The sequence below is a fragment of the Apiospora marii genome (assembly GCF_038362585.1).
Source record: "Apiospora marii strain CBS 49790 chromosome Unknown utg000014l_segment0_segment0, whole genome shotgun sequence".
NCBI classification, from domain to species: domain Eukaryota; kingdom Fungi; phylum Ascomycota; class Sordariomycetes; order Amphisphaeriales; family Apiosporaceae; genus Apiospora; species Apiospora marii.
The window spans coordinates 406150-423056 of NW_027117385.1; the positions used below are offsets into that span (position 1 = coordinate 406150).

Below are 16907 nucleotides of genomic sequence, written 5' to 3' on the forward strand. Positions count from 1 at the left end.
GACTGCTTATCGCTTGTTCTTTCGGTGGATGAAGACGATCGTTTGCTAGCTTTGGTTTTCTTTTGTAAAGGCTTTTTGCCTGGCCACGGAAGAGTGTGATTGACAGGAGGTGAGGCTTCCCTCTGCCAGGCCTCCAATCGGGCATTTGGCAGTGAGCTTGTACAGCTAGTCAGCCAGCCCGCCTGGCGCACATGCAGTAAGAGCCGCTGTCTACCACTCACCGATTTTGCTGTTTTTTGGCAGAGCTGTTATGCGTGTCGGCCATCTCGGTGAATGGCAAAAGCAGCAGGTAGGTAAATAAGAATGTAAACAAAACGAATGATAGAAACATCTCTCAAGAATCTCAAGATTTCATTCCAAAACTTACTCTTTTATGAATCCGGTGGTTACCTCTAAGTCCATCACGATTAGATTCGAAGCATGCTTTTTTGGGTACGCTGTTGTGGATGTCTTTCAACAACGCTATGTGTGATCGTGATGCTTGGGGACTTGCACATTTGGGTGCTGGACTATAGACTTGCGCAATTGCTATTGAAGCACGGAGGCATTCCCAATCTTTAAATATCAAGGTAGTGACAGCCCATTGCTAATCCTGAGGTTGCACTCGTATATCTTCTCCGATGACTCTGGTGCATCTGGCATGAGTTCGATTAGCGTCCGCAACTGCGTGGAGGAGTCGCTCGCAACTGCGGAAGAAGCATATGGGCAGCTGACGGCCACGAAAGCATTGCCCCCCTGAATGGTGTGCGTTGAGGCTCTAGGGACTCGGTAACAAGTGTGTCGAGGCAGATTTATATGCTGGTATAGCCACGACGAGTGACGCCCCAGTGCGATGGCCTTGTGTAAGTAGTCCTGGTGTCCAGTGTTCTGTTAAAATTGAACAACCTCTTTCAAACCTTTCTTACTTCGGTGTGTTGATTGACTCACTTGTCGCTTCTTAACTTCGTCGGGAGGCAACAATCTGGTCACGGATCTGTGTGGTCTTCTTTGAACGTCCTTGATACAGAGTTTCGGCCTCTCCCGCACGGAATGTCGGACCAAGTACCTCAGTGGCTACAGCTTCGCATGGACGGCGGAGACCCCACTGAAGAATCCCACCCTGCGCTTGACAACCTTTACCCGGGGTTCATTCCAGCATTGAAGGACGACCTAAATTATGGTTTGGACTTCGGTCCAAATTACGACCCAAATTTGGATTCTAGTCACGATCCAAATCATCGTTATAGTCGCAGCCATAATGGCATAGATGCTGCTTTACACCCACAGCGGGTAGTTTCAGTGCAGCGCACACGCGACAACGGCTCAGACGCATGGGCTGCGACCGGCAGCACAGTTCTGAGCACAGGCCCAACACTTTTTGAAGGCACCACTACCGACTCTTCCTGGAGGATAATTGACAAGACCCAAAAAGGAAACGGCAAAAACAAGGAATCGAGACATGGAGAAGACGAATCACATTGCAATAAGATCTCGGTCTCTTCTGCTCGCCAGTCCGGTCCTCGGTTTGCTTGCCCATACTTTGTGCGCGGTACACTGGGGGAGCAATGCACAGATGTTTGCCAACATGGGTTCAAGCGCCCCTCAGACGTCAAGCAACATATCTACAGACGCCATCGAAAATTACCACACTGTCCCATCTGCGGTCGCATATTCGTCGACCAGGATCTGGAACGCGAGGCACATATCAAGTCAAAAACATGTTCCCGGGTTGAGGTGGATGTTCCAGGACTGTCAGAAGACAAATGGGAAGAACTCTGCAAGGCCAGAGCCCCACCTCACACTGTTGGCGGGGGCGATCCTGAGCGGTGGTTCATGATCTGGGATATCATATTTCCGCTTGTCAAACGGCCCTCTTCACCCTACACATCGTCTGGGAAGTCTTTTCGCGAAACTGCGCTCGCATTCTTAACCCAGAATCAAGGTGGATGGAATTTGATTATGGACCGATTCCCATCAAACACACCAAATATCCATCCGGATTATCGCGAGGAGCTCCACCAACTCCTTATGGAGTTCACACAGAATATGATTGAGTATGGTGAGCAACAAGAGAGAGGAGAGGGGTCTGGCTAGATTGCCAATGGAAACGTCTTCTGATATTTTCCCCTTTCCTTCTTTCATTGTATGATTTCCCATTTGCTGTATTTCCTATCTTCTTAATGTCTTAAATACTGCATTCTGAACATGCATTGAATCGTAATACGAGTGAGCAAGAGAACTGCGGCTTACTGGTTGCCATGGTTCCCCACTACATGTCAAATCGTGTCAAATTGTGTCGCATTGTGACATAGAGCGGGAGATGTTGATCAGATGTTCCAGGGACTGCGAAACTGACATGCTTATATACAGGTCCGTAAGCAAATCAGGAAAAGTGTTCAAAGCACAATGGCGCGGTTCACCTAATTACGTAGATAGCCCAACGTGGGCTTAGATATATGATGTAGTCCATTTCCCCATTCGCTATTCATAGCCTATGGCACGGTGATGTCGGCGTAATGCTGACAGGCTTGCGGAAGTCTAAGCATGCTGCTGTGCCCTGAAAGGCTCTGGAAGGCTTAATACAAGGCAACTGACCAATTGAAGGGATAGTCACTGAAGGGACGGGAGGGTTGCAGAGCTGTCTCATTGGGTGCATGTCGAGGTGAGATGCACGTGGCTGGTTGACCCATTGGGGGCCTCGTACGTGCCCGTGCCCGTTGACGCACGCATGTGCTTGTACTTGCCACGGGCGTGCTGTGAGGCTGGGCGGATCGCCCGACATTCTTGATTATGATCAGCCTACAGCCTGCAGCCTGATTCATAAGTTCGCCTCATCCTTACTTGAAATATGAAAATGTTTTCTCTGATGGCACCGATACAAAAAGCAAGCACTTCCCTTCCCATCGACCAAAGCTACAATCAATCGACTCTGCGATTTCGAAACTGGTAGCTCCGTGCGACATTTGAAGCTACCTACCCCACCGCCTCTATCTCCACAAGACCTCGAGTTCTTAGCGTCCTGCCTCCTGTAGCTTTACAATGGGACTATTTCCCACTTTGAACAAGTTCCAGCTTCAATTGCTTTTGGATCGTGAATCGATGCTCCGGTCCCATTATGGGGATACCGGAGAGTTACTTCGTGACCACCAGCAGAGCACCAGCTGGTGGGAGCAAAGAGGTGGATCTTTTGAGTTACCAGGGGGTTGTTCCGAGTCTTTCGGAAACCACATGTTAAATCGACTTTGGTCCGAAACGGTCTGCTTTCACTGTTCGTCAAGAGCTGAACTGTCGGAATCGATCAATTCTATTTACCAATGGTATCGCAACTTCACCATTTGCCTCGGCAATGCAGGTGCTCCCGGGTCGCTCAAGGAGATGCCAGCGAGTTCCGGGCTCGTTCAGCAATCCTGCAGTCTGATCGAACTGTTTGGATCGCAGCATATGCAGTTCTATAGGGCAGATTGGCTCTTAATCGAAGCCAAGGCGACCCTCATTTCAACCCTCTCATACGTCATCAAACTTGACCAGGCGGTCCTTGGAGGCGCGGAAAGTTCGGGCGACATACACACCGAAGATGGGATGTATTGGACAGTCCAGCATTCCTCTCACTGGGTTGATGGTACATTTCATCCAAGTCTCGGCGATTTCGGCGTTGACGTCACAACACCCGCCGTGACTTGCGAGTGCGCACCAGTTGGAGTGGACGAAGAAATGTGCTGGCCACTTACTGAGACTCGCGACGAGCCAGGGTACCGCGGAAACTTGGATGATAATGCGCGAACGAGGCAAGGGGCCTCACTTTGTTCGGGTTCTCAGCAGTCCGTGGTCTCTTCCTGTACTCAAGGCACGCCCACGAAACGGGGTGTCGACACCAGAATGTCACATGTAACAACCCAATATGTGAATCCAGAGCCTATTCCCAGCGCTAGCCCGTCCTGCGATGCTATGACGGACCTATCTGCCGAGAGCGACGTTTCAGACGAGTCGAGTGATTATGAGGATTTCCTCTTCTCTTTTTCACTACTGGATGCGCAGCCAATGGAGATGGATCCTCCATTTTCAGGGCTGGTCAACAAGTTGACCGAAGTGGCTTTGGACCATTTTTCGATCTGGCTGAAGGGTTGCTCGGCCGCTTTTGAGCAATCGCAAAATGTAGAAGCCCCCACACACCGCCAACCTATCCGGATGGAGGACTTCTTTGATCACATGAAGCTGAAGTCAAGAGAACTGACTGAGGAGGGTGACATCGTGCTCATCGAAACACCAATATCGAAGTCATTCGCCTGCCCTTTTTACAATCATGACAAGACGCAGTATCTCCAGTGTCTTACTCGCAACGACTTTCGCACCATCCGAGACCTCAAGCAGCATATTTGGACGGTTCATCGCCAGCCATACTACTGTCCAACTTGTAACATCACTTTCTCCCAAGCCTCGTTGCGGGACCAGCACATCATGAGTCGGACCTGCAATACGCAACAGCGGAACAAGGCACCTCAGGGCCTTTCAGAAAATCAACTACATAATCTCGCTAAGAGATGCAAGCCAGGAACCACTGAGATAACTGAATGGTTTCAAATTTGGAATTTAGCCTTCCCTCAGACGGACATTTGGAACCCTCCAGAGCCACCTCACACACCGTATCTAACCGGGGTCTTTGAGCTCGCGGTTTCCGTTGTCCGAGACTACTGGTCTAGGACCGGTACACAAATCATTGCCGACTTCCTCGATGAAAGAGGTCTTCGGGACTATGATGTTCCCAACGAGGAGCGTAATCTTTCGGCAATGTACCATGTCACTCTTGACGAGGTAGTTGATCAGCTAGTATGCATCTTCCAGGAAAACAATAATCGAGTCAATCCGATCCACTCTATAGCCGCCACTCTGTCCTCAATTTGGAAATCATGGTTTTGACCAAAATAGTATCCTAGTTGGAACAGGGGCCCATAGTTAGCAACATTTCCGGGGATTCCTATAACATCTTCGAGCCGGAGTAATGGGTTGATAATTCCACTTTGATTTTGACTGACATCGATCAAGCAGCAGGGCAAATAACAAGCAATCTTTTGATCCCGAACATCAGATGTTTGTATCTTCCGTACATTCAGAGATAGAGATAGAGAGAAAGGGGAGGGGGGGTGGAACGATTCCATAGGGAATTGTGTATCATAACAAGCAGCCTATTTCTTTTCTAATTAATAAAATTCCGACTTCAATATCTCAAATGGTATATGTTCTCATCATAAGGCCAGTACCCAGAATTTCTTTTGTTGGTGGCATTGGCCTCGATCCGTCAAACTGATGGACTGACCATCGAGGAGCAGAACAATCTTTCTAATGTCAACGTAGGGGCGACGGCTCGTCCCCGTCGCTCAGACCAGGCGTTGCGCGTTTGGCCGCTTTTGCCGTGGCTGCTAGGCCCAGGCCGATACCGGGCAAGCTCTGCTGGCCTTGGCCCTCGGCATGGTCGACCAACAGTTGTCGGAGCTTCTCGGCCTCGCGTCGGGTGTGATCCTGGTTGTTGTGCAACATACGATAGGACATCTGCAGGTCGCTCTCTTTACTCGGAGTGGAGGAGTCAGTCAGGGGCATGTGGTGCTCCGTCTTGCCCTTGGCGGACGGTTTGGTTTAGTGGCAGTAAAACACCAGGGCATGTCAGGATCCAGCTGTGAGGGTTATACACAGCAGTAGTTTGTTCTCGTTAGAAACTAGGGTTTGCGTGTCGAGTCAAACTTTCGAAGCTGAATACGCTGTGTCATAATAAATATGGGAGTCCGATTGAAGTTATTACTCGAACAAGACCTCTACTGGCAAGTTGCTCAGAAAGCTCGTGTTCTTGGTCGGCAAGGGGGCCTCTTGGGACTCCAGGGTTCCGAAAATTCCGACTGTTGCTGGAAGCGTCAGCCCCACCCAACGGAACAAACGCCACAAGCTTTTTCCCAGGCGATCGATTCGTTCGTGATCTTGGCTCTTTGGATTTGCAGGGAATCGCGGCCGGACGTTGGTTGACTGCCCCCTTTAGGGAAGCCCACCGCAGATGTGGGCCGCAGGTCTTGGCCACAGAACGACCCCCCCCCTCTCAACTCACAAATGAGATACATGATGAAATCCGGCATCTCCAACACATGTGTCAATATAGATGTATACAGATTGTGTTGTTCTTAATATCAGAACGACGACAATGCAGTAGCAAACTCCTAGCTTTTACGGCGCATTGATTCATGCCGGCGGAGGTACGCGCGAGGTGCTTGAGTCGGATGCATATGCAAAGTCCCGATCCCGGCTGCCACACGGTGATGCAGACAGGTACCAGTCAGCAAAAGGTCGCTGACTGAAGACTATATGAGAATCTCGACGGCCAGTCTTTGTACTACCCTCCTTCCACTCCGAGTCCACTCGCCACAGCAAGTCCCCAGCCTTCCTCGCTGCCTCCTCCTCCTACCCAACATGCACAACCGGCTCGTCTCCCAGGCCCTCTGCCTCAGATTCGCGGCGCAGGCGACTTGCCACGCGCCCAAGACCACGGCCGACACCAACCGCGACGACCAAGTCGACGAGGCCAACCGCACGAGCGACAAGGGCACCTGGACCACCGCCGAGTGCGCTATCTTCCTGCCAAACCTCGGCGACAAGCACCGGCGCTGCGCCGCGCGGGACGGCGCCGGCCACCCGCTGAGCAACGACGAGCTGGCCTATTGCAGCGACGCGTCGGGCCACCGGACGGCGGGCTGGCAGGTGTTTGAGCAATTGCGCGGCCCTGGCCTCGGCGGGTACCAGCCGACGAGCGGCACGGGCAGTGGGTTCGGGCACCTCGAGATCAACAGCTAAGGCAACCTTGAGACGATGCCGCCCTACACTACACATCGCGCAACGGCACGCGGTACCCGGCCGGGCGCATCATCATGGGCAAGCACTTTGACCGGCGGACCGCCATCCTGCCCTTCCTCGAGGCCCCGGCGGTGCAGTCGCCGCTGCTGCTCGAGACGGGCTGGATGGTCATCGGCCACGTCGACGAGTTCGTGCAGTTCCTGCCCTTCAACAACAGCCTCGGCTTCACCGTCGCCATCGCCTACGCCCGTCGCTACATCGACGCCAACCTCGAGATCCTGCTGGCCAAACTGCCTCTCCACCGTGCCGACGGTATCCGGGTTCCCACGCTGCTCCACGCTTCGGAGCCCTTTGGCAAAGCCAGAGGCGGGGTTCCGTCGGAACCCGGGACCGCCCGCGCGGGCGAGTACCTGACGGCGTCCTTCCGGCCCGCCAGCATCAACGGCATGGTGGCGGGCAACCACTACATCACCCCGCGCCCCTGGTGCCCCGTGGTCAACGGCGTCGACATCCTCATCAAGGCGGTGGGGGCGGCCTACGACCGGGGCGACATGACGCTCAGCTACTCGACGACTTTATGAGCCACCGTGCCGGTTTTGGAGACGTGTACTGCGGCTCCAGCACCCGACTGGCGAAGTTTATGAATTGTGACATACGACTGTGCCAAGGGAATGCACATGATCGCACGTTGAGTAATGCCGGAGTAGGTCCATGACCCCCCAGAACCTAAATAGGAAGAGTTCTGGGAAGAGAAAACAGTCAAGGGCGTGGCATTGACGCAATCCTGTACCAGCATAGACCAAGTTCTTTAGCTATACCAATAGCCTGTACCGCCACTGGCCCAATGAGTAGTATGCTAATTACTAATATCTGTTGAACAGGGGCTAATACACTCCACCCCATATGTACATATAAGACCCGCAAGTCATCCCTAGATCTACTTTTCAATCCAACGGTGTTACCTTTCTAAGTTTGACACTACCTGATAATACCTATATTCATCAAATCCCACGATTCCCCCCCGCTGCGCGCAACTCGTCACGAGCTACCTCCTCTGACGCTGAAACTGGCGGACCTAGCCGCCGCCAGCTCGGCCACCTGCCGGATGCAGCTCTGGCTCGTCATGTCCAAGACGGTCAGGTCGGCGGCGACCTCCTTGGCGAACCAGGACCGCAGCTCGACCGCCACGAGCGAGTCGACCCCGTACGCGTGGAGGGGCTTGGCGGGGCTCAGTTCCGCCTCCCCGACGCTCAGGATGCGCGACAGCTTGCTCAGGAACGCCTCCAACACCACCTCTTGGGCTTCCTTCAGCGTGTTGGCAGACGCCAGACGATCTTTGGCGCTGCCGGTCCGCGCCGCCGAGTTCTCTAGGGCATCCCCCTGACCATTGGCACCACCCTCGGAGTGCTGCCACAACTTGAGGGGCTGCAGCAGGGGGTTCTTGTCCCAGCTGGACGCCATCTGCCCGGAAGTCTGTGACAGGCGGGGAAGCCAGAGGCGGGGCGCCACTTGGGCCCGGCGCACTCGGTCTTCGCGGGTCAGGCCAGGACCGCTCGGTGAATGGTTCTGGTGGAGGCAGTAGTATTCCAGCGCGGCCAGGAGCTCGCGGGATGACATGCAAGGCCAGCCGGCGCTGCGGAGGTGATGCATCAGCTCGGGCCGCTCCGCGACGAAACCCACATCCGAAAGCACGGGGACATTGACCGAGACGGCCGGGTGGCCCTGGGACGCCAGCTGCCGGGCGAAGGCATCTTGGAAGGCATTGCCGGCGGCGTAGTTGGATTGGTTGGCGTTACCGAGGACCGAGACGGTCGAGGAGAGCATGATGAAGAAAGCCAGTGGCGGCGTGCCAGGTGTCGCCCCGTTCTCCAACAAGACCTTCCAGAGGGCCTTTGTCCCTTGGACCTTGACCCGTACCGAGGCTTGCCATTCGTCCACCGTCATGTCGCCGAAGACGTTGTCCTGCCGGGTGTGCCTGTTAGTAATTCCACGTATCGCCAGGCGCTCTGACCTGCAGTCTTCCCGAAATGCACTTACTTTGAGAACCATGGCTCCGTGGAAGCAGCCCTTGATGGGAGGCATGCTGACTGTAGCGTCTCGGACTACCCGGCGCACCATGGCCAAGTTGGTCAGGTCGCAAGCCGGTGCGACAATCCGCCCGTACCTGCCCTCCAATTCGCCAAACATGCTGTGGACGTCGGTTTCTGGGAGCCCCCTTCTCGACAGGAGCAAGAGAAACCTCGCACCCCGCTCGACCATCCAGCGCACCACCGCCCGACCCAGTCCTCCCAGCCCGCCGGCCACGACATACGTGACATTGCCATCAAACCTGCGACGGATGCCGCTCGGGCTGTTACAGAGAAACGGCACCATATGGTCCTTCCGGGGCTCGAGGACGAGCTTGCCAATATGCTTGCCGGACTGCATGCGGCGCATGGCGGTCTGAACGTCCGAGAAGGGATAGGGGACGATGGGGGTGGATCGCACGAGCCCGCCGTCCTGCTCCAAGACAGCGCGGACCGCGCGCTGGAAGACGTCCTCGAGCCGACGCGGCGCGTGCTGGGCCATGTAGTGCAGCTCCACCGCCTCGAAGCGCGCGTTGCGCACGAAGGACCCCATCGGGAGGCTGGCTTGGGCCTTGATGTCGACGAGGCCCATCTCGGCAAACCGGCCGAACGGGGCAATGCAGTCCCAGGTCGCGCGCAGGGCGTCTCCCGAGAGACTGTTCAGGATGACGTCTACGCCCCGTCCATTCGTCATCCGTAGGACCCCTGATGAAGCAGCTTTCGTCAGTGGGGGGGCGGACTTGGAACTATGCATGCAATATTGGCTATCTTACCGTCCCGAAACGTCAAGTCGCGGCTGGAGAAGATATGGTCGCGGGGAATGCCGTACGTCTTCTCCAGGAAGTCTCGCTTCTCCACGCTCCCCACCGTCGCATAGATCTCTGCGCCCTCGCGCTGGGCCAACTGGATGGCGGCTTGGCCCACCCCTCCAGCGGCCGCGTGGATCAGAACCGAAGGCCGGCTGCTGCTTCTACTCTCCAGTCCCCCAGCCCGCTGGTATTCCCCGAGCCCGCCAATGTCAAAAAGGCAAGCGTAAGCCGTCGAGTACACGACGGGCATCGCCGCGGCCTCGGCATAGGAAAGGGGGTCGGGGATTCGGGCCAACAGGCCTTCCTGAGTCCGGAAACGCGTCCGGAAAGCCCCGTCCATTGCGAAGCCAAAGACTCGGTCGCCTGCACGGAACCGCGTCACGCGCGGGCCGGTTCTCGTGACGATGCCGGCCCCCTCGACGCCCAAGGGTGACTCTTCTATGCGCCCTAGCATGACGGACAAGTCGTAGAAATTGACGCCGCTCGCCATTGTCTGAACCTCGACATCGTACCCGTGCAGCGGGCCGGATGAGCAAGCGGTCCTCCTCGAATTGGAGGGTGTCGAGGAGGCCCAGGTCTTTGATCCGAAGACGGATTCCGCGGTCTGTCTTGATCCCAAATTCCTTCTCCGTGCATTCGGGGGGCTCGGAAGTGTCCCGAATATGCTCGGTGAGATAGCTGGCTTCGACAAGCCTGGGAATATGGAGAAAGCCGTTGGTGAAACGGAAGGTGTCGTCCAGGCTATCGGCCGTGGGCTCTGACCGGGACCCCCGGAGAACTCGCAGGCACGTGTCCACAATGGTGGCCGGCGCGCACCGACTCGGTTCGTCAAATGCGACGGTGGTGAAATTCAACTCCGGGTTCTCCAGTCTGAGGCACGTAGCAAAGCCCCGGACGAGCTCCGATTCGGCCTCGTGCGCCCTGGTGAGCCACAGCCATGTCTTGCATCTGGTCATGTGCTTGAAAGCCAGCAGCGTGCCCTCGGACAGGTCGGACAGAATCGGCGCTTCCAGCTCCGTCAGGAATAGGCATGTAGAGCCACGAATGGACTCGAGGTCTTCTTCTCTGGCAAACTCCTCTAGTGTTCTCGACATGACGTGCGTGAAGGACATCCCCGAGGCTGTGGCCTCCAGACCTGCTCTCAAGTCACTGACCAGACCATCTTGGAACTCGGAGAGGGGATCCGCCACAATCATCAGGTTTTCTCGCGGCCGGTCGCCAGCTATTATTGGGTCCCTTTCTGGAGAGACGTCTTGGGAGCTCTTTGGTGCACTGCACACGAGCACCGAAGACACATGGTACGCGTCATCGGCGTAGTCAGGGAACACGGCATCCAAACCGGCGAAGCCGCTCTGGACAATGTACCGCTCCCATGCGCCGACAGACAAGAGGGGCCCAGCTGGACGGTCTCCCTCCTCCGACTTCCACCAACCCGGAAGCAGGCCGAACACGAAGTTGGTCATGATGCTAGAGGGGCGGACACCCTCGGTGAGCAGCAGCTTGCCGCCCGGCTTGAGAAGCGCCAGGCAGTTCCGCAGCGCCGCGACAAGGTCCTTGGTGGCGTGCAGCACGTTGGAGGCCACGAGGACGTCATAGGTGCCGACCTGGAATCCTTGCGTGGAAGGGTCTCCTTCGATGTCTAGTATGCGGTATTCCACCTGCTCCATGGCGGCGAACCTGTCTTTTGCCCTGTCCAAGAACCAAGGAGACACGTCGGTGAAGTCATAGCGGCCGTACCGAAACCCCAGCCTGTCCAGAACGGGTTTGGCGGTGCCACCGGTGCCGGCGCCGACCTCGAGTATCTTCATCAGCGGGTTCTTGTGGGCCAGGGCGTCCAGGTACCCGGCGAGCTGGGCGCTCGTGCGCTCCATCCCGTACCCCGTCTGGTAGAACTCCTCGGCCAACCCGTTGCTGAACAGGATCTCGAGCGGGTCGGCAGTCCCGCTGAGGACGTTGGCTAACTCCTTCCCGACCGCTATGACGAGGTTTCCAGTGGCTGTGCCCCTCTTCTTAAGCCTGGCTTCCAGCGTCTCCATTGACTCGAGAGCCTCACAAGGGTTCTGCTGCTTTCGGTTGGCTACCATCTGTCTCATAAGTTGGATGTATCTATCCAGATGGTCGGGGACGCATGGGGCTTCCGCTCCTGGGGAGGCTGTCATTCCGAGCGGCGTCATTTCGAGAGGCAGATCCACGCCCGAGTCGGTGCGCACATGCGTTGCGGGTGGAGACTTGTTGCGGCTTATCCGCAAAAGTGCTCCTTCGACATAAAGACAGGATAGACTGTTGCAGTCGTCCAGCTCGGCGTAGGTTTCCAAGCTTGGGCCTTCGCCGAGCCGAAAGGCCGACTCTAACTCGGCACGGTTCAAAAATGTCACGTCTGGCTTCCAGTCCGTGTTCCATGCCACATGACGAGAGTTGTTCTCTATGGGAACCACCGTGGAAGAAAGTTGTGCCGCCGACTTCATAATGAGACCGTTGACCAAGACCTGCGGCTCCAGAGTCTGCTTGTCCACGGCAACACAAGTACACCGGGCTTCGTTACGGCCGTGAAAAGCGGCATCCGACCGCACCGGCATCATGAGAGTGTCCTGGTGAGTATTGACCGCTGAAATCCAGAATTCCTCCATGTATACTGGTAAGCACGGCTTTCCCAGGCACCTGGCATCTTTGTTGATCAGAAGCGGTGCCAGACCGGCTTGTAGAACGCCATCAATCATGGTGGAATGCAAGACCAAGCTCTGCCGGGTCCCACTCCCACCTGAAGGGGGCGGGAGATTCGGCCTCAAGCTGGCCATAGTCGTGCGCGGTGTCAGCGGGTCGTCCATGTGGACGTCAGACAAGGTCTGGAACGTGTCCCCAAAGTGGAGGTGCCCTTCGGCGAAGGCCGTATACAGCATCGCCGACGGGATGCGGGTGCGGCAGCAGGCGATGGCGTGCCGGATCTGCGACCGGCACTGATCCGCGAGCTTCTTTTCCTCCAGCCCTCCGTCGACGGGTGTGGCATTCTCCCGGTGCTCGACCAGAATCGTGCCACGGCAATGCTCCACCCATGCGTCGTCTGGCTGGACTGACCACAGCTCGAATTCCTTGGATCCGCGGGAGCTTGCTTTGGATCCACCCAAAGCTGCCTGGCGAGGACAGTGGAGGTAAAAGTACGTCTCGACTCCGGCACCACCGTCAGTTGGGATGTGCAAGGCCGAATGAAACGAGACATGACGAAGGCGGAAGCCCTTGATGGCCCGGTCGTCCCCCGTAGCTTGGCGAGCAGCTTCGACCGCCATAGCCAGCATACCGGCGGCCGGGAAGAGGATCGCGTCCCCCACCCTGTGGTCTTGCAGCCAGGCTATGTCGGCCAAGCGGAGCCAGTGGTGCCACATGCGACGGTTGGGGCTGCTGTGGGCGACGGGAGTTCCCAACACTTCGTGCCGGCCATGCTTGCGGTGCGCAAACGCCTTGCTGAGCCGGCTTTCGGACCAGTACTCCTTGGCATGGTTGAACGGATAGCTGGGGAGGCCAATCAGCATCTTGGGGTCACCTGTCTCGCCCTGGGCGCTGTTGACAAGCGGGATGTCAATCGTGAGGCCGCGGCCGAACAGAGACCCGGCTGCACCGAGAACACTAACGACCTCGTTGCTGCCGGACTCCATCAGGGAGTGATACCTCAATGCTTGGCAGAGCCCCAAATCCTGGGCGATTTGCTTGATCGGCCCTTTCAGCCCGCTATGCGGTCCAATCTCCAGGATATCGGTGAAAGGGTAAGGATCTTGTCCACATTCCGCCATTCCCCTGTTCTCCGTCATCAATGCGGTGACTGACTGCTGGAAATGCACAGGCGATACCAGGTTCTCAACCCAGTAGGCGGCACTTCGAAGCGGGGAGGCGTCAACAGCGGCACAAACAGTTGATGAATAGAAGCATGGTGCCGAAGAGTCCCGGGCGACAGAATCGGTAAAGTTACCAAGGTCACCAATCCAATTGGCGTATTCGTCTGCCATGGGCTGCAGATACTGGGAGTGGTACCCGATGTCCACCTTGAGCTTTCTCGCAAACACTTGTTTGTCACTCAAGTTGGCCACCAGCGCATTGATCCTGTCCATCTCGCCGCTCATGGTATGGCTGGTCCGGCTGTTGAAGCAGGCCACTTCCAAACGACCCGGATGCTGGAAATGGTCGCGCTCCAGACCTCGAACCGCCGCCAAAGCTTCCCCCAGCTCTAGACCCACTGCAGCCATACCGGTGCGAGGCTGTAGCTCTGCCTTGACGAGCTTCGTCACGAGCTTTCCTATTTCCTCGGGGTAAGCAGGTTTACCATGTCCAGCGCAAAGCCACTTACCGCGATAATACGCGACCCGCCAGGCATCCTCTGCAGTAATGGCCTTGGCCGCATACGCTGCAGCTATCTCGCCCGACGAGTGTCCCACGACCGCTTCCGCGCGAACGTTCCACGATACCACGAGGTCGACCAGCGCAACCTGCAGGGCCGTGCAAAGCGGCTGGGAGAACTCGGCCTCGTTCACGCGAGACATGGCGCGCTTTTTGCTTAGTTCGTCTGGTGTTTTCCCGGAGTCAGCACACTGGGCAAAGGAAGGACAGACGCTAGCAAAGCGCCCGCGACACCTGCTGATGTGGCCTACATATCAACGACCAACGGCAACCCAGGCTCCGGAGGTAGGCGTCGGCCTTTTCGAGGCTCTGGCGGAACACGGGGTACGCCATCAGACCCAGACCCATGGTCGGCCACTGCGTTCCTTGTCCCGTAAACACAAGTGCCAATCGCCGGCTACCGTCTGCGCGCACCGGCCCGGCCGGGTCCTGGGTGTCGAGGGACTCTTGGAGCGAGGAGATGCTGTTGGCCACGACGGCGGTGCGCCAGGGGAACTGCGTCCTCCTTTCCGCAAGAGTAAAGCCCAGATCACGCAAGAACTCCTGCTCGGATGCATCCGAGGGGTGGGCATCTGATGTGGACAGAAACCGTCGGTAAGCCTGTCGCATGCGGGAAACCCCGTCCTGATCGTGGGCCGTGAAAACGAAAAGCTTGGGACACCGGGGTGGAGCTGTGGGATACGACGGCGATGCGGGTTCGTAGAGTCTTTTCTCACAGGTGTCGACTGTGCAGTGCTTTCCCACCAGTCCATGGTCTAGGAGAAAGTGAAGTGCGTCGTCCTAGAGGCCATCCATTAAGATTGGTGTCGTCATCGTAAATTAGCAGGGTGGGTCGACGTATCAACAACATACCAGAACGACATGAGCGTTGGCCCCCCCGAGCCCAAAACAGTTGACTGATGCCCGGCGGAGGCCCGTCGCCGTCCGGGGCCACGGGATGGACTCGGTGGGAAAGGCAAGATGCCAGCTGTCCGAGATGCTCGGGTTGGGCCTCTCGAACCAAGCGTTGCCGGGAATGATGCCGCGTTCCATGGACAGCACCGTCTTGACGATGGCGGCGAGGCCGGCGGCTCCCTCGAGATGGCCACAATTGCTCTTCATCGCACCGACGTACAACGGTTCCTCGTCGGTTCGGTGGATGGCAAAGGCGTCGGCTATGGCCCCGGCTTCAATGGGATCTAACCACGGGAGTTAGTGTTGTGGTACGCTGCACGGTGACCGGCAGTCCCCTTCCCAAATGTGTCGATGAAGTCAAAAGTTGGAAAGGGCTCAATACCTCCGACGCGTGTACCCTGCAACTTGGTGATCAGTCTCGGCAGTCGAAGCAGGAAAGAAAACGCCAAACTGGCTGGACTTACCGTTCCATGTGCCTCGACGAGTCTGGTAAGTGACATATCCAAGTCCCTGTATGTCGTGTTGATCAAGTCCAGAAGCGAGGCCCGGGTCGAGTGGGTAAGCGCTGGCGAACGGCCGTCTTGGTTTGTGCTGGAGTTCCGAATCACCGCGCGAATGGCTAGATGGAGCAGCCCCGCGGTGCATGGTCAGGCAGTGCCTCCTTATAGTACGGGAAGTAGACATGTGGAAACTTGGGCTCACTATTCCCGTCACGCAGCGCTTCGGGCAGTCGCTTCAGAACGACGGCCGCGAAGCCCTCTCCACGAGAGAAGCCGTTGACCCGGTGGTCAAAGCTATAAGATATCCCATCCGGGCTCAGAGTTCCCATGGCGGAAAACGTCATGGTCATCTCGGGAGAGAGGATCAGATTCGTCCCGCCGACAACAGCCTGCAAGTATGTCAGAATGCTCGCTTCTGGAATGATGCGCGGCGCTCTCCTGGCTACCTAGGCATGCGTACCATAGAGACTTCTCCAGCACGCAGAGCCACGACGGCCTGGTGGAGGGCGACCAGACTGGAACTGCAGGCCGTGTCGATGGTCATACTGGGGCCCTTGAAGTCGTAGAACCACGAGACGCGGTTGCTCAGCATGCTGTTGATGGTGCCAGTCCCGGCGTACCGCATCGAACCATCCAGATCCTTCAGGACAATGTCGCGGAAGTCGGCGCTCGAACAGCCAATGTACACCCCGGTCCGGGTGCCGGCGGCATGATGCAAGGCAATGCCCGCGTTCTCCAAGGCCTTGTATACGGTCTCGAGCATGTTGCGCTGCTGGGGGTCGATGCCCGCCGCTTCCGCCGGCGTGATGGAGAAAAAAGGGGCGTCGAAGGCGTGGACACTTCCCGCCAGAAAATGGCCGTACTTTGAAACGATCTAACAAAGGGGGAAAGGGCATGATTGAGGTTAGTGCCGTTAGGGCGCATGGACAGTATTCGAATGGACAAACATGAGCACTTTCGCTTCCGCTCGGGGAAGCGGTGGGACCGTATGCGTCCACATTGAACCTGCTAGCAGGCACCGCGGACCTGGCGGACCGACCCGAGCAGAGGAAGTCGAAGAATGCCTCGGGGGTTTCGCCACCTGGCATGCGAGCATCGAGCCCAACTATAGCAATGGGCTCCTCCATACTTTGTGAACAACGCTAGGAAGGAAGCACTACAAGTGTATTATTTCGGTATATATGCAACTGTTCCTCAATGACACTGCGCATTTCCGGGAAAACAAAGAAACCCCTCAGGCCTTATAGCAGCTTCCATCCCACTTTCGTCCGTAGTTATGGAGGAAAAATGTCCCCGATGGGGCCCGACTTCCTATCTAGAGAAAGGCTCGGGGAGTACTATCAGCAGGATGCGTTGTTCAAATGCAGTCCTCTTCTAGCCGCTGGGCAGAGCCACCTTTGGCCTGCACGCGCGAGTGCCAACGGTGGGCATTGGTACACTCCGTGGTA

General features: G+C 56.6%; 5 protein-coding genes across 5 annotated transcripts; 3 read left to right on the top strand and 2 right to left on the bottom strand.

Annotated features, from left to right (window-relative positions):
• Positions 1 to 1029: 1029 nt before the first annotated feature.
• PG985_016322 (uncharacterized protein) lies at positions 1030 to 2073 on the top strand (the record flags this gene model as incomplete). The annotated part of the gene is made up of 1 exon (XM_066836088.1): positions 1030 to 2073. One exon carries the CDS (start codon positions 1030 to 1032, stop codon positions 2071 to 2073), a length of 1044 nt encoding a protein of 347 aa, XP_066676104.1.
• Positions 2074 to 3018: 945 nt separating this feature from the next.
• PG985_016323 (uncharacterized protein) lies at positions 3019 to 4893 on the top strand (the record flags this gene model as incomplete). Its single annotated transcript, XM_066836089.1, has 1 exon — positions 3019 to 4893. One exon carries the CDS (start codon positions 3019 to 3021, stop codon positions 4891 to 4893), a length of 1875 nt encoding a protein of 624 aa, XP_066676105.1.
• A 426-nt stretch (positions 4894 to 5319) lies between these two features.
• PG985_016324 (uncharacterized protein) lies at positions 5320 to 5571 on the bottom strand (the record flags this gene model as incomplete). Its single annotated transcript, XM_066836090.1, has 1 exon — positions 5320 to 5571. The coding sequence occupies one exon, from the start codon at positions 5569 to 5571 to the stop codon at positions 5320 to 5322; it is 252 nt and encodes an 83-aa protein (XP_066676106.1).
• Positions 5572 to 6426: 855 nt separating this feature from the next.
• PG985_016325 (uncharacterized protein) lies at positions 6427 to 7388 on the top strand (the record flags this gene model as incomplete). The annotated part of the gene is made up of 2 exons (XM_066836091.1): positions 6427 to 6775; positions 6820 to 7388. 2 exons carry the CDS (start codon positions 6427 to 6429, stop codon positions 7386 to 7388), a joined length of 918 nt encoding a protein of 305 aa, XP_066676107.1.
• A 457-nt stretch (positions 7389 to 7845) lies between these two features.
• Positions 7846 to 16586, bottom strand: PG985_016326 (uncharacterized protein; the record flags this gene model as incomplete). Its single annotated transcript, XM_066836092.1, has 9 exons — positions 7846 to 8769; positions 8845 to 9578; positions 9647 to 10129; positions 10188 to 14221; positions 14328 to 14845; positions 14918 to 15243; positions 15662 to 15848; positions 15920 to 16333; positions 16407 to 16586. The coding sequence occupies 9 exons, from the start codon at positions 16584 to 16586 to the stop codon at positions 7846 to 7848; spliced, it is 7800 nt and encodes a 2599-aa protein (XP_066676108.1).
• Between the last annotated feature and the right edge of the window lie 321 nt (positions 16587 to 16907).